The sequence below is a fragment of the Halichoeres trimaculatus genome, unplaced genomic scaffold, assembly GCF_033239565.1.
Source record: "Halichoeres trimaculatus isolate MK-OKI-2021-1 unplaced genomic scaffold, fHalTri1.1 fHalTri1_scaffold_17, whole genome shotgun sequence".
In the NCBI taxonomy this organism is placed as follows: Eukaryota; Metazoa; Chordata; class Actinopteri; order Labriformes; family Labridae; genus Halichoeres; species Halichoeres trimaculatus.
The window spans coordinates 16,594,456-16,606,283 of NW_027437195.1; the positions used below are offsets into that span (position 1 = coordinate 16,594,456).

The 11,828-nt window shown below is 43.6% G+C and overlaps 1 protein-coding gene across 1 annotated transcript; it reads right to left on the reverse strand.

Moving 5' to 3' along the window:
• Nucleotides 1–2,313: 2,313 nt before the first annotated feature.
• On the reverse strand, nt 2,314–11,601 carry bmf1 (BCL2 modifying factor 1). The gene is made up of 4 exons (XM_074692823.1): nt 11,354–11,601; nt 9,310–9,490; nt 8,501–8,703; nt 2,314–4,060 (listed from the first exon to the last, which is right to left on the reverse strand). The coding sequence occupies exons 2-4, from the start codon at nt 9,479–9,481 to the stop codon at nt 3,944–3,946; spliced, it is 492 nt and encodes a 163-aa protein (XP_074548924.1). The 5' UTR covers nt 9,482–9,490; nt 11,354–11,601; the 3' UTR covers nt 2,314–3,943.
• Between the last annotated feature and the right edge of the window lie 227 nt (nt 11,602–11,828).

An 11,828-nucleotide genomic window follows, 5' to 3' on the forward strand; every position in this document is an offset into this window, starting at 1 on the left:
GTCTCGAAAACACACAGTCAATGTTTACAAAAATGCTACATTTTCGCTGGGTCTCAATTCTTGGTATACAGAGAGTGTGTGATAATCAAGACTTCATTGAAACTGAGCAGTTAAAGGCATATTCCAGGGTTTAACAAACACATGTACACTTTATCTGTTCTGCAAAAAAAAGGGCAAGTATTTCATAGCTAAAAAGCTCATGAGCCAAATTGACCACAATTATAATTGAGTTTGGTTTGATGAGTTTATACACCACGATGAGATGTGCAAGGAATGTTGTAAGTTCATTCTTGTGTAGAAAAATGCCCTCGATCTCATGGACTTCTAAAGGATCCTACTCGTATTTAAGATGATCTTACAGAAATGAACTGTCCTTACAAAAGCAGACCCCTTTGTCTTAAGAAAATACATCTCAAAAAGTTAAGAAAGACCATGAAGAAGACATTGTTAAAAAATGTAAAATTAAAAACCTTCCTCAGAAAACTTCAAATTTATATAAAGTGGACTACAAAAATTCAAGACACTGACGGTTTCCATAAAAAACATGTCCCACTCCAGGGATTCTCCACCCTCACATGTAATGTGATGAGTGCAGCTTGGGAACCTCAATCTAATAAAATTACACAGGACACAGAGGCGACTTGTTTCCCTTTACAATAAATCAAACAGGCCGTCAAACCGAGCCTTCTTGGTCGATGCACAGATATACGTCTGACACAAGAGAACAATCCAGAGTATATACTATATGAACACACAACAGATAAGGGACCCATGGGATCTACAGGAACAAAGTACTTTCCAGTGCATATTGATTACAACACAATGATCAGGATTAAAGAAATGAACACAAAACCCAAAGACCTGTGACCCGAGTGGAATAAGAAGGCATGTCTGACACCGTGTGTATAATGAGCAACAGGTGGGATGGCTGATGACTCATTCATTGTAAAGGTAAGGTCACATCCTGTTCGACTGTTTAACCTCATCCAAACGGCTGCTTCACTAAAGCACTTAGAGTGAATGTACAAGTACTGATGCTACATGAAGGAAAAACATCTGGGATTTAGGAATAGAGTTATAAGATTAGGAGACATTGGACTGCTCTTAGTTGAAACTTCACACGCTGCTTCATTTTCCTGGTTTTAATTCAGATGGTAGGAGTATATTCCTCTTCCCAATGATATTGACCAACCTGCTTTTTATTTTGAAAACTACATTATCGTGATATTTTCTCATAGAATCGAAAAATCATTCTCAACCTAATGAGACTCTATTCTCGGTATCTCAGATTTTTTCCCCTCTTTTCTTGAACGTGGTCTTAATACATGTCTGTGTGAATGTACCCATAATAACTTGTGAAAAGTCTGAATTGTAAAGTGAAAACCTTGCAGGTGAAATACTCAATCCAAAAACTGCTGTTTTAAGACCCAAACACTCATCTAGTAAGGAGTTGGTATGAGGCTTGTTGTTTGCAGAGGAGTTCATTGTGTGATCGAGTTTGTCAAAATGGTTTCGATATAAACAAATATTCAAAGCCAAGAATGTTCGATCGGAAAGTATGATTTCACCGTGCAAACGAGTCTCTGACAGCCTCCAGCAGATGAGCGGTGCTAAAACAGCAGAGTTTGGGTTGAGTACCCCATAAAACAGAACAATGGGTCAATGCAGTCCAACCTGCTGCACATAAATGTCCAAGAGTAAAGTTTCAAAAAGGGAAGGAAGAAGTAATTGCACACACACACATGTATACAGTAGAAATGGGCAAAAACATTTACAAATATAAATAAGAAGGTAAAAAATAAATTACAAAGAAAAAAGTGAACCGATGAACAATACCCATGTGTTAGAGGAGCAGCACAGAGAGGAAGCCGGGAGCCCATGGTGAGACGGGGAGCTACAGGGACTGGCTCAGCGTTCAGGATCCGCAGGAAACTCTAACCACAACCACGTTCAGTGCACCTCACACGCCTACAACTACACGCTCAGTAGCCCCCGCCGGCACCACAGACAACCAGACAGCCCCACACTCCTCAGTCAAACTGTACCTTAATGTGTGTGCTTAAAAGAAGAACTTTAAACTGAAATGTGAAGAAGAGATTTCAAAAACCTCCTGAGTGTAAATAAAGGGGTGAAAACACTCCTCTTCTGCTCGCTGTGTAACAGATTCTCAAGGTTAGCAGTAGCCCACAAAGTCCGTCCCTGAGACATCTTGGAGTAAATGAGAGGACACATTGTAAAGATGGAGTGATTACAGACCCCTGATATGTGCTGCTTTGTGGGTAAAAATGTCAGCCTGGGTCAGGAAAACGGAACAAACAGCATCTTCAACAGTGTCTTCAAACATATTCATATTTCAACAATAATTACAGTCATTTTCACTCTTGTCTTTTGTCGTTTGTCTGCTGAGTCATTGGTGATTATACGTGTTTAAAAATATCCCAAATGTGGATCCAAGCACCACAGATGGTAAAGGATCACCCAGCAGAAGATAAAATGGTGTGAAAACTCCCCTAAGAGTAGCCTGAGAAGATCTGGTTCACAGATTGATCATGCAGTTTGCTGGGTGAGGCACATGGATCTTTTTGTTACTCTCATAACCTGAAACTTTAATGCATGCAGTTTCCAGATTCGTAACTGTCAGGTCTCACCAGTGATCGCTCCGTCTCGGGCATGAGAGTGGCAATGCCTGAAATGCTGTGGCAAGAAAATGAGCCTTAACTGAAACCTTCACACAAAGTCAGAGGTTCGCTTGGTAACCATCTGAACTCTGGAGGGTTGATGAGGTCTAGTGCAAAAACAGTGGATCCACAGTTCCACTTCAAGGGCATGGAGGTCTGAAAACAATCACATGAAACAAACACATCTGACACACAGAGGGACTGGGGATTTGAGGATGGATTTGGGAGCTAACTTTGACTGGAGTATCAAGGCTGAAACTCTTCTAGATTGAATCATGAGATTATGAAATCATGCTGGTTTACAATTAGGTGCAAAAGTCAGCACAACATAACTTGAAAGTAAATATACAGGAGATGATAAAGTAGTCTCTCTTTAAATTTAGGATCAGCCTAAAACTTTAAAGATCTGAATTTGATTAGCCAATCCTACTGTTAATAATGTATTTATATCTGATTGAATGGACTAAATGTGCTGGATTCAGCAAACAGAAGCCATCAAAATGTTCAAATTGTTGAAAATGAAACACTAGATGTCAGAAAAGATCAAGCATCAATACAGATTCAAAAAGATATTTAGCTCCAAAGTCAAGTTGCGCTGACTTTTCTATAGTTAAGGACTTAATCTAGCTCCCCTCCCTCCCGGTTTTGACTGTTACTTGGGGATCGTGTTCAAACTGAAAACCATACCACAAAAAATGGAGGAGTGAAAAAACAAAACAAAATAAAAAATAGAGAATGAAAAATAGAGCTATCTAAAGAAAAATAAAATTTTCCATTGAGGTGCAAAATGCTTTGATCTGAGAAGTGGCCTCTTTGGAAATCAACTTGCCTGGTTGCTTGGAAAACTTCAGAAAAAGAAAACCTCACACCGCATTTCCTTTCATCCTCTTAACCATCTCGTCAAGCCCGTCAAGATTTCTCAATACTCTTTCTGGCAGAAGACACTGAATAAGGCATTCCCAGGGTCTGTGGAGGTCATTTAAGATGGATACATGTTGAAGTGCAAAAAATTTAACATTGTACTGTACAAAATTACTTCACCACACGTATACCAAAATATGGACATTGTCCTTAAGAGAAATCTCAGAGGATCATGGCATCTTCTTGGAAAGAAAAAAAACTCAGCCTTGTAGAAAAATTGGTTGTCTCCGTCCCGCGGCGACTTCTACTCTGCTTCCTTCCTCCCTCCCAAACAATCAGACCCGTGTTAAATTTGACAGTGCCATCAGCAGTCCAGTTCCTCAGAGAGACGAGGAAAAAGGGATTCACCTCCGTCCTGCTCCACCTCCTCCAGCGATGAAGCCCCTGTCAAACAGAAGGCTGAGCAGAGCTGCACCCAGACGCCACCACAGAGGCCCCTGGTTCCTTTGGTTTCGATGATACTGAAACAATAAATAAAGAAGAAACATAGAAGTAAGTGCAATCTCCTGAAAGTAGTTAAAGATCAAACTGTGAGTTTCAGTTTGTGATGTTTGCTGACTGACAGCCAGCTCACTGCAAAGGGTCAACTGAGCAGAGGGCAAGACAGAACCAGACACCAGAACGACGTGGATATTTTCACAACAGTCTGCTTCTGTCCCTAACAATACGTATGATAGAGGCCTCCCTTTGTGTGCAGGATCCCTTCACAGTCCCAGACAGACTTCCAGAGCCATAAACACAATCGTCATACAGGCACGCTTTTTATCTCTCTGGAGGAGAGCAGCAGCAGAAGACTCCCTCAGGTTTGTGAGCCAATTGGATTGTGTGCGATTAGAGGGATAATGCTATCTTTGTCATTGAGAAGCTGAGATAAGATAATTGTGCCAAATGGGATTAGGGAGCGCTTGATGAGAGGCAGGGAGCCTCTGGAATACATGAGTCTGCACGAGAGGGGTACAGTGGTCCAGTCTGCAGACGAAAGGCAGACTCCAGCACACCTGATTACTCTGGAGCTATTTCCAGTTCATAAAGGCTGTAAGCTGAGGAGGCAGTTTTTATACAGAAATGCACCAAGCTGCCTGTTCTCTGCTGCAGTCTAGGGTTGTTTCCAAAACTCAAAATATCCACAGGCAGAGATAAGATGTGCCATATTTACACGACTGTTGAGGTGGTGTCCAAACACTGACCTAGTTAGAGCCAAGAGCCTCCTGTGATAAGCCTCTGGGTGTCTATACTCTTATCACTCTGCGGTGAACGTTGCAGGGCGTTGCATAAGCTCTGCCAGGTTCAGACCAGCCCGTGTGGCTCTTACCTTTTTACTCTTTCTAAAAAATAAAAACAAAACAAATCTTTGCAAAGCCTTCTGGGAATCTTGATAAAACCGGTTCTGTGCTGCATGACATATCTAATTCTTCCCCGGGGAAGTTTTGATAGGGACATAATAATTGCATAATGTCTGCCTTACATAAACACAGACAGTACTTTTACATGCAGGAGAGTGGATGGGCCAGCAGCCAGCATGGCTCTACTTAGTAAACACCAGCATGATTTAAGACTTTCACATTTACAACCCAATTATACTGGAGAAAACTCAGGGATTACAGGAGACAAAGGGGATTTTTTTCTTCAAGGTCAATATTAGTAATAACTTTGTGCTCCAAGTTTGCTCTAAATAGTAAACACTGCAGGAGTACAAAGATTTATCACTTGAAAAATAACACTACTTGTGTGCTGACTTCAAGCTATAGAAACAGTTTTCCTGAGCCAAGACCAATTGCCTTCTGCTATTTTAAGCTCAGAGAAAGACCTCACCACAAACAGCAATAAAGAAAGTAAATGAACAAGAGAAAGAGGTGTGCACAGGCCTGTTGCAACTTAGTCATGAGTCACGCCACCAACTGTCAAAATAAGACCGGCTAAATTTAGCCCGCGATAGAGAAGCAGAGTCCAGCCAGATGCTCAGTGTCGTCACTCTGACACTCGCCTGATGTGTTTCATACGTGTCCCACGCGGGCTGTCTGTCCAGCCAGCTGCTCAGAAGCTCTGCCTTATCTCTTGAGCAAACAGTTCACCAGCAAAAGCAAGAAACTCTGGATTAGTCACATCAGGGAGGAGAGTGGCACAGGGAAATCAAACAAACAGAGGTGGTATGAGATAAAAAGCAGCTATAGAGTCATTCATGCGTATAAGAATCATCACAGATAAAACAATGAGATGTAACTGTCAAAAAGTTTCTTCTTGTTTTAATCCTCACACCTCCACACCACCCTCAGTCCAACAGTGAAGTGACAAACACAGCAAGTGAGCTCACACTCACACCAGCGATATTCAACCCTGCTTTCAACACCTCCTATCGTAAGCACCAGGAGTCGTCTCTCTTAAAAAAACATGTGGATGAAACCTAACTCTGCTCCTTGCCCTGTGCAGGCTGGGGCCATCTTCCTGCTATTGTGACTGTCATTACTGCCACGTCTCAAATGGCGGGCCGGCTAATGTCAGCCTTCCTCAGGGGACCTCAGGGTCCCCTCCATCCCACTCTGACTGAAGGGCAATTTATCTGTCAGCATCCACCAGCACTCCATCGCTACCTAATCCCTCCTTTCACCAGGGGCCATGGGCTCCCATGGAGACCACTCGCAGCCCCATCGCTCCCAGATCCATCAAGAAGATGACAGTCAGAGGCACTCAGAGGGCTCAGAGACAAGTGTCTGCACTGAATAACTGCAATCATCTACTGACAGGACTGAGAACTGACAGACATTAACCACTATTACAGGGTGAGAGTTTCTGGACTGACTGGCAGACAGAGGAGCTAGTGTGGGTGGGTTCATGCATGAGCATGTGGACACCAAATACAATCTAATGCACAACCAGAGCCTGAAATAGCAAAAACACAGTCTACACTGGAAACATGCGTCCAAACCCACACATCAGGGCTATAAAAATATCCTGCTGCAACAAGCACACACACACACACTCTCTGAACTCTCTCTCACACTCACACACAAACTGGCAGAAACTTAGTCATGCTCCACTTCACCTACAAGTGTCAACAACAGCCTGGCTGCTTTGTTAGCTATAAGTTATAAGCATTAAAAGTTCCATTACTGCTCGCAGTGTGATCGAAAATATCATTCTCTTCTTCTATTCATTGTCACAGCATGTGTGTGTGTGTGTGTGTGTGTGTCCTGTCACTTGTAGCTGCAGGATGTGACCTCACAGAGCAGTTCTCACTCTGACTGTCCTCCCTGATGTTTACTCAACCTGCAAAAAGAGCAAAGCCACTTCCTCATCCACTGACCCAGGCCTGCCCGCGTTGTGCGTCAGTAGATCCCAGCTGCACAGACAAAGACACACACACACACCTCAGATCCTCCTGTCTGACCGTCTGGTTGCCTGTGTTGCATTTGCCTCTGTCACGTTACATGACTCATTCTGAGCAGCGGGAGTAAAAATAGCTTTATCTCGCAAAGCGCCTGAGAAAATCACAAACTGTCTCACACTTTCAGAAGAAGAAGAAGAAATGTAGGACAGAAGAAGGTGCGTGCAAGGGGAGTCCAATTTTCTGAAAGAGAGGTTTTAAAATGACTGAAATGGTCCTGACATTATCATTTGAGGCTCATTTCCAAACCACCTTTCCTTATGTATGCCACTTTCATCATTATAACCCCCCCACCACCCCCTCTGTGTCTGTGCAGACCTCTTATTTGGTTCTCTCCTGCGGCTGAGGGTAAGGGGCTGACTAAAGACTCCCTGGAACCGCAGCTGTCCCCCTCGGGGCTCACGCGCTCAGCTTCGGGTTACAACATGTTTACCTTCTCCCGCCACTTCTGCTTTTTCCTGGATGTATCGTTATGTGTGGATGTGTGTGTTTAAATGTGAGAAAAAAAAACATGTGTGATGACTGTTGAGCACTTGTGCAACAAGAGACTCACACTTTGCAGAAAGCTCTTTAGTTATTTTTTGAAAGTGAAACAAGTGTGTCACAGCTTTGTAACACTCCCACATAAAGCAGCAAAAAGCAGCACACAGACCCAGCAGACAGTGTCACCCTGACCACACTCGTGTGTTGTTTAAGGCGTCCTCTAATGCCTCCAAAGCACAGTAAAGGAAACAGGGGAAAGAGAGAGAAAGAGAGAAATAAACAGGAAGAGGAGGCAGGGGGAGGGCCTGGGCTCGACGGGGGTGGGGGGAAGGGCTGCCCTGGTTCAGCAGAGTCCTTGGCTGGAGGGTGAGGAGGGGTGTGGGGAGGTGAGGCGCTGGGCTATCTGAGTTCTGCATAAGCAAAGCCTCTCCAAAACAAATACGGGGCAAACACAATAAAAGGAGCCAACTTTGGTCCCACCATAAATCTTTGTCAGATCAAATAAAAAACTGTGTTGTTGATGTGTGGACTGCACTTTTTCTGCACTGACACTAAAAACCATGGCTGTAATCCTTGCACATGCACATTTTCACACACACACAAAGAGGAAAAGTTTGATGGAAGAGGGGAGAAAGTGTAACGTGGAGAAGGGCTTCAGAAAATATAAGCTGTGGGCTTGTCTTTAAAAGACTAACTAAAGCAACTGATTTAATGAGTCACAGCTGCTGCCATCATGTCAAAATGAACTTGAGAAGAAATATTCCTTCTTCTTTTTTATTGTCAAGCTGTTAAAAGCTGAAAAAGAGGTTTTTATAATGTCTTCCTTTAGCATATATCTGTAAAACAAGCAGTATGATGACGACTCCTCCTGCATCGAAGTTGATCAACTTGGTTTAATTGTTGAAACTAGTAACGGGAAAGAGGTTTTTTGGTTGTTAACCAGGTCTGACCTCATGCAAACCTTCACAAAGGCCACATACAGGACACATAAAGTCAGAAGCTGAAGAGTGAGTAGGGTGTAATAATTCCTCCTCACCAGTTGTAGGTGTTCTCGGTGAAACTGGTCTCCTATCAGTTGGAGTTTCTGGCCGATGCAGGCCTCCACACTGCGTGCCACAGGTTGTTGTCGGGGTGGCTCCATCCTGCTTTGCTGCTGCTGCTGGCTTTCTTGTCTCCTCTCCTCCTGATCCCCCACAAGCTCAAAATTTGCCGGGAAGTGCAATCGAAAACCTGCGTTACCTGCAGAGTGTGAAGCCGGAGAGTTATATCTTTGTCAACAGCACAGAATAAAAAAAGTAAGTGCACTGATAACAGACTGGTTGTTTAGCTCACTGTGATTACATGAAGGCTGATGATAGGACAGGTACAAAGAGCAGCAGTCTGATCAATGTGTCTTTAACAATTCAAACTCTTTGCTTTACCACAGCTTTCCTGCTGCTGAGTTTCACTGTGATGAATCATTCAACAGTTTCACACTACACAAGCACCTCCGTCACAGGTCGCACAGTTGTTAGGAGCTACTATGGAATGACTTCTTGTATGTGATACCTTTATAGCTGTGCTGACACACTCAAACACACAGGTAAGCGCCTCTGTCACATCCTTTCGCTCACAGTGCCAGTCTGGCGCCTTTTGAATGGCAAAGCAGCTGGGTACACTTCATACAGACCATAAAAACTGCTGCGATCACGACTATCAGGCGCCAGAGGTGAGATCAGTGCAGCAACAGTTCTCACAGTGAGTTTCACATTATAGTTTTGCGCTTCAGTTTTATAACACTCCCGTTATCACGCACATGCTTGTGATCCTTGTCTTGTGTGAAATACAGCACGTCATCAGGTTTACCGTAGAAGAGTGGTCTGGGCTCCTCTGCGACTCCACAGGGCAGCATGCCGTTGTTGGGTGCCAGGGCCGGGCCAGGTGTCTGTGTGCCCCGATCTTCACACTTTATCTCCCGGAATGAGGTGCGCCAGCAGTGGGGGTCCGGCTCAAACACATCATCCTCCTCATCGTCCATACGGGGGCACTGTGGGAAGAGCAGCCTCAAAGTTAACAGACTGGAAAAGAGCGGTTATAGAGGCAGCTGAATATAGAACAGTATCAATCAAAGTCATCCCTCATTTCTGTCGCTAATGACGGTAACCTCAAACTGTCTGCATCAGGCCTGATGAGATGATCTCAGACACATTTATAATACACTCATTCCTTCATTGCTTTCATTATTGTTTAAGACAACCTGTCTGGTTTATGAGACGTGCCCCAGAATCAATAAAACCACACAGGACAAGTTGGAAAGAGAAAATTAGCCTTCACTTGTGGCTGTGATCTCAGTGCACATGAAGATAAATGGCTCTGTTCATCTCAGTGATGAAACCACACGATCCTCTGTGGTTAGGAGACTGTTGAGCCACATTTACATAAAGGAGAGTTCAGTGAAAATCTCTCCTCTCTGAGCTAAACAGGCACAGGACAGGAGCCCTGCTTCTTAAATAACTGACCCATGATTATAATGGTTATTATAAAACTAATATTATGTTGTTTTTTTACTGTAAACAATTATAGATATCACTGTACAGACAAATATTTGAATTCAACCAGATGACAGGAGTAATAAAAATGCATCACATCTCACTGACATATCCTTCCAGTTCAATAATGCATTGCACTTCACCCTGGATCATATAGTGGGTCAAGGAGTTATGAAAATATGGGTGAAATTCAAGTTGCTTCACCAGCAAATCCCCAAGTCACCACTGAGTTGTAATGCAGGGTTAGACTACTACCACACTTCCAAATTAGGGTCCAGTGAAAAGAGTAATGACAGTCTTTGAGGAAAATCCTAAGCCACTCTCCCTATCCTGGTCTGTCAGCTTGCCAGATCCTGGAGAAAGATATTTAAGAAGACTGGTCTGTCCCTTGCATGGACCTCACCATACACTGTGTGCTCACACAATACAGCAGGTCTGTAAAACCACTTTGTTTTGACAAACACAGAGTCAGAACATGGAAGGATCAGAAAGAAAAAAACACACACACACACACAGTCTCAACTTCCAGTCAACCAGAGTTGCTTTCCGTACAGCTCAGTGAGTGTGCAGGTATTCAGCCGTGCTTGTGACAGACAGTGGCTCCCCCTGCTGAGAGCTGCACAACCAAAACAAACTGGAGGAAGAGGTGGGGGTGGCGGGGAAGCGGTGTTTTGACACAGTTTTTATTGTAGCGGCATCAAGAGCTCCGTATCGCACCATCTTTGGCTACACACAACATTGTGCACCAAGTACTTCACTATACAAAACACACTACAGCTTATATCATAGTCTTAGGGCACGTTTTCATGTGTAAAGCTCAATAATAATCCACCGGCTTTGACATCTCGTGTAAAAATGTGTTAAATATGTCAGAGGGGATTCTATCCAGATTTTATACTAACTCAAAAGACAACATAACCAGTAAACACATGTGTACAGATTCCCTTTTATGCAAAAACATGTTTATATGAGCAAATTATTTTAATTCATATAGCAAAAACTGCATTTACGTCATGTTAATACCACGACAGAAACACGCACCACCGTTAAAATCTGCAGTCCAATGTCCATTCACCGACTGGACTGTAAACCGGGAAAGCCGGTACAATTCAAATCTGTGCTCCGTGAATGCCACGATATAACACCGAATCCTGCTGTAAATGGGCATGTGCTGCGTTCCTACATTCATACACGGACCAAACGTCAAAAGAAATGTAGTTGGAGCGGTTAAAATGTCAACAGTAGCACGCTGTTTGTCCTCATAGGGACGCGGTTGTTTTACTGTAAAGCCCGTGCCAACAAGACGGTGTTAACTGAACTCCAACCGTACAAGGACTTTAAACCGTTTTTAAAGAACTTACCACAAAGGATGGCTTCGTTATAATAAGTGGCCAATATTGAGAAAAAAACAGGGCGAGTTCGATATCCTTAAAATTCAGGCGAGATTAGTCCGTTTCGCCTCCTCGACTACTTCCATTCTGTGAGGAAAAGTGCAACCAGGCGTTTTCATTTCGCTGACTCCACCACGGGGCGTGGTGCTGCTCAAAGTCTGAAAGTTAGTAAATAACCCCGCTTAAGGAAACAGGTGTTTCTGTCGTCCTAGCTCCATACTCTCTCGCTAAGGCAAAAGTACCTCCCTTTAAGAGTGCTTCACACGTGGTTATTCTAACCAATCGCTGTGTTTGTTTTCATCCCGCCTCCTCCATCGCGTATTCAGACACGTGGACGGGAAATTCCCCGTGGCACGAGACCGCTTTTACGCTATCATCTGGTCTGAAAACTGTGAGCTGCTGTCATCAGACAGCCTCCCATGCACTGTGACCTTAAAGAGAAATT

What these genes read in the sequence shown, in the direction of transcription:
- bmf1 (XM_074692823.1), bottom strand. Translation starts at nt 9,481, where the DNA reads ATGGACGATGAGGAGGATGATGTGTTTGAGCCGGACCCCCACTGCTGG. An exon ending in GCCCAGACCACTCTTCTACG is followed by an intron (nt 8,704 to 9,309) that starts GTAAACCTGATG and finishes CACACTCTGCAG; the next exon opens with GTAACGCAGGTTTTCGATTG. An exon ending in ACCGAGAACACCTACAACTG is followed by an intron (nt 4,061 to 8,500) that starts GTGAGGAGGAAT and finishes TTATTGTTTCAG; the next exon opens with TATCATCGAAACCAAAGGAA.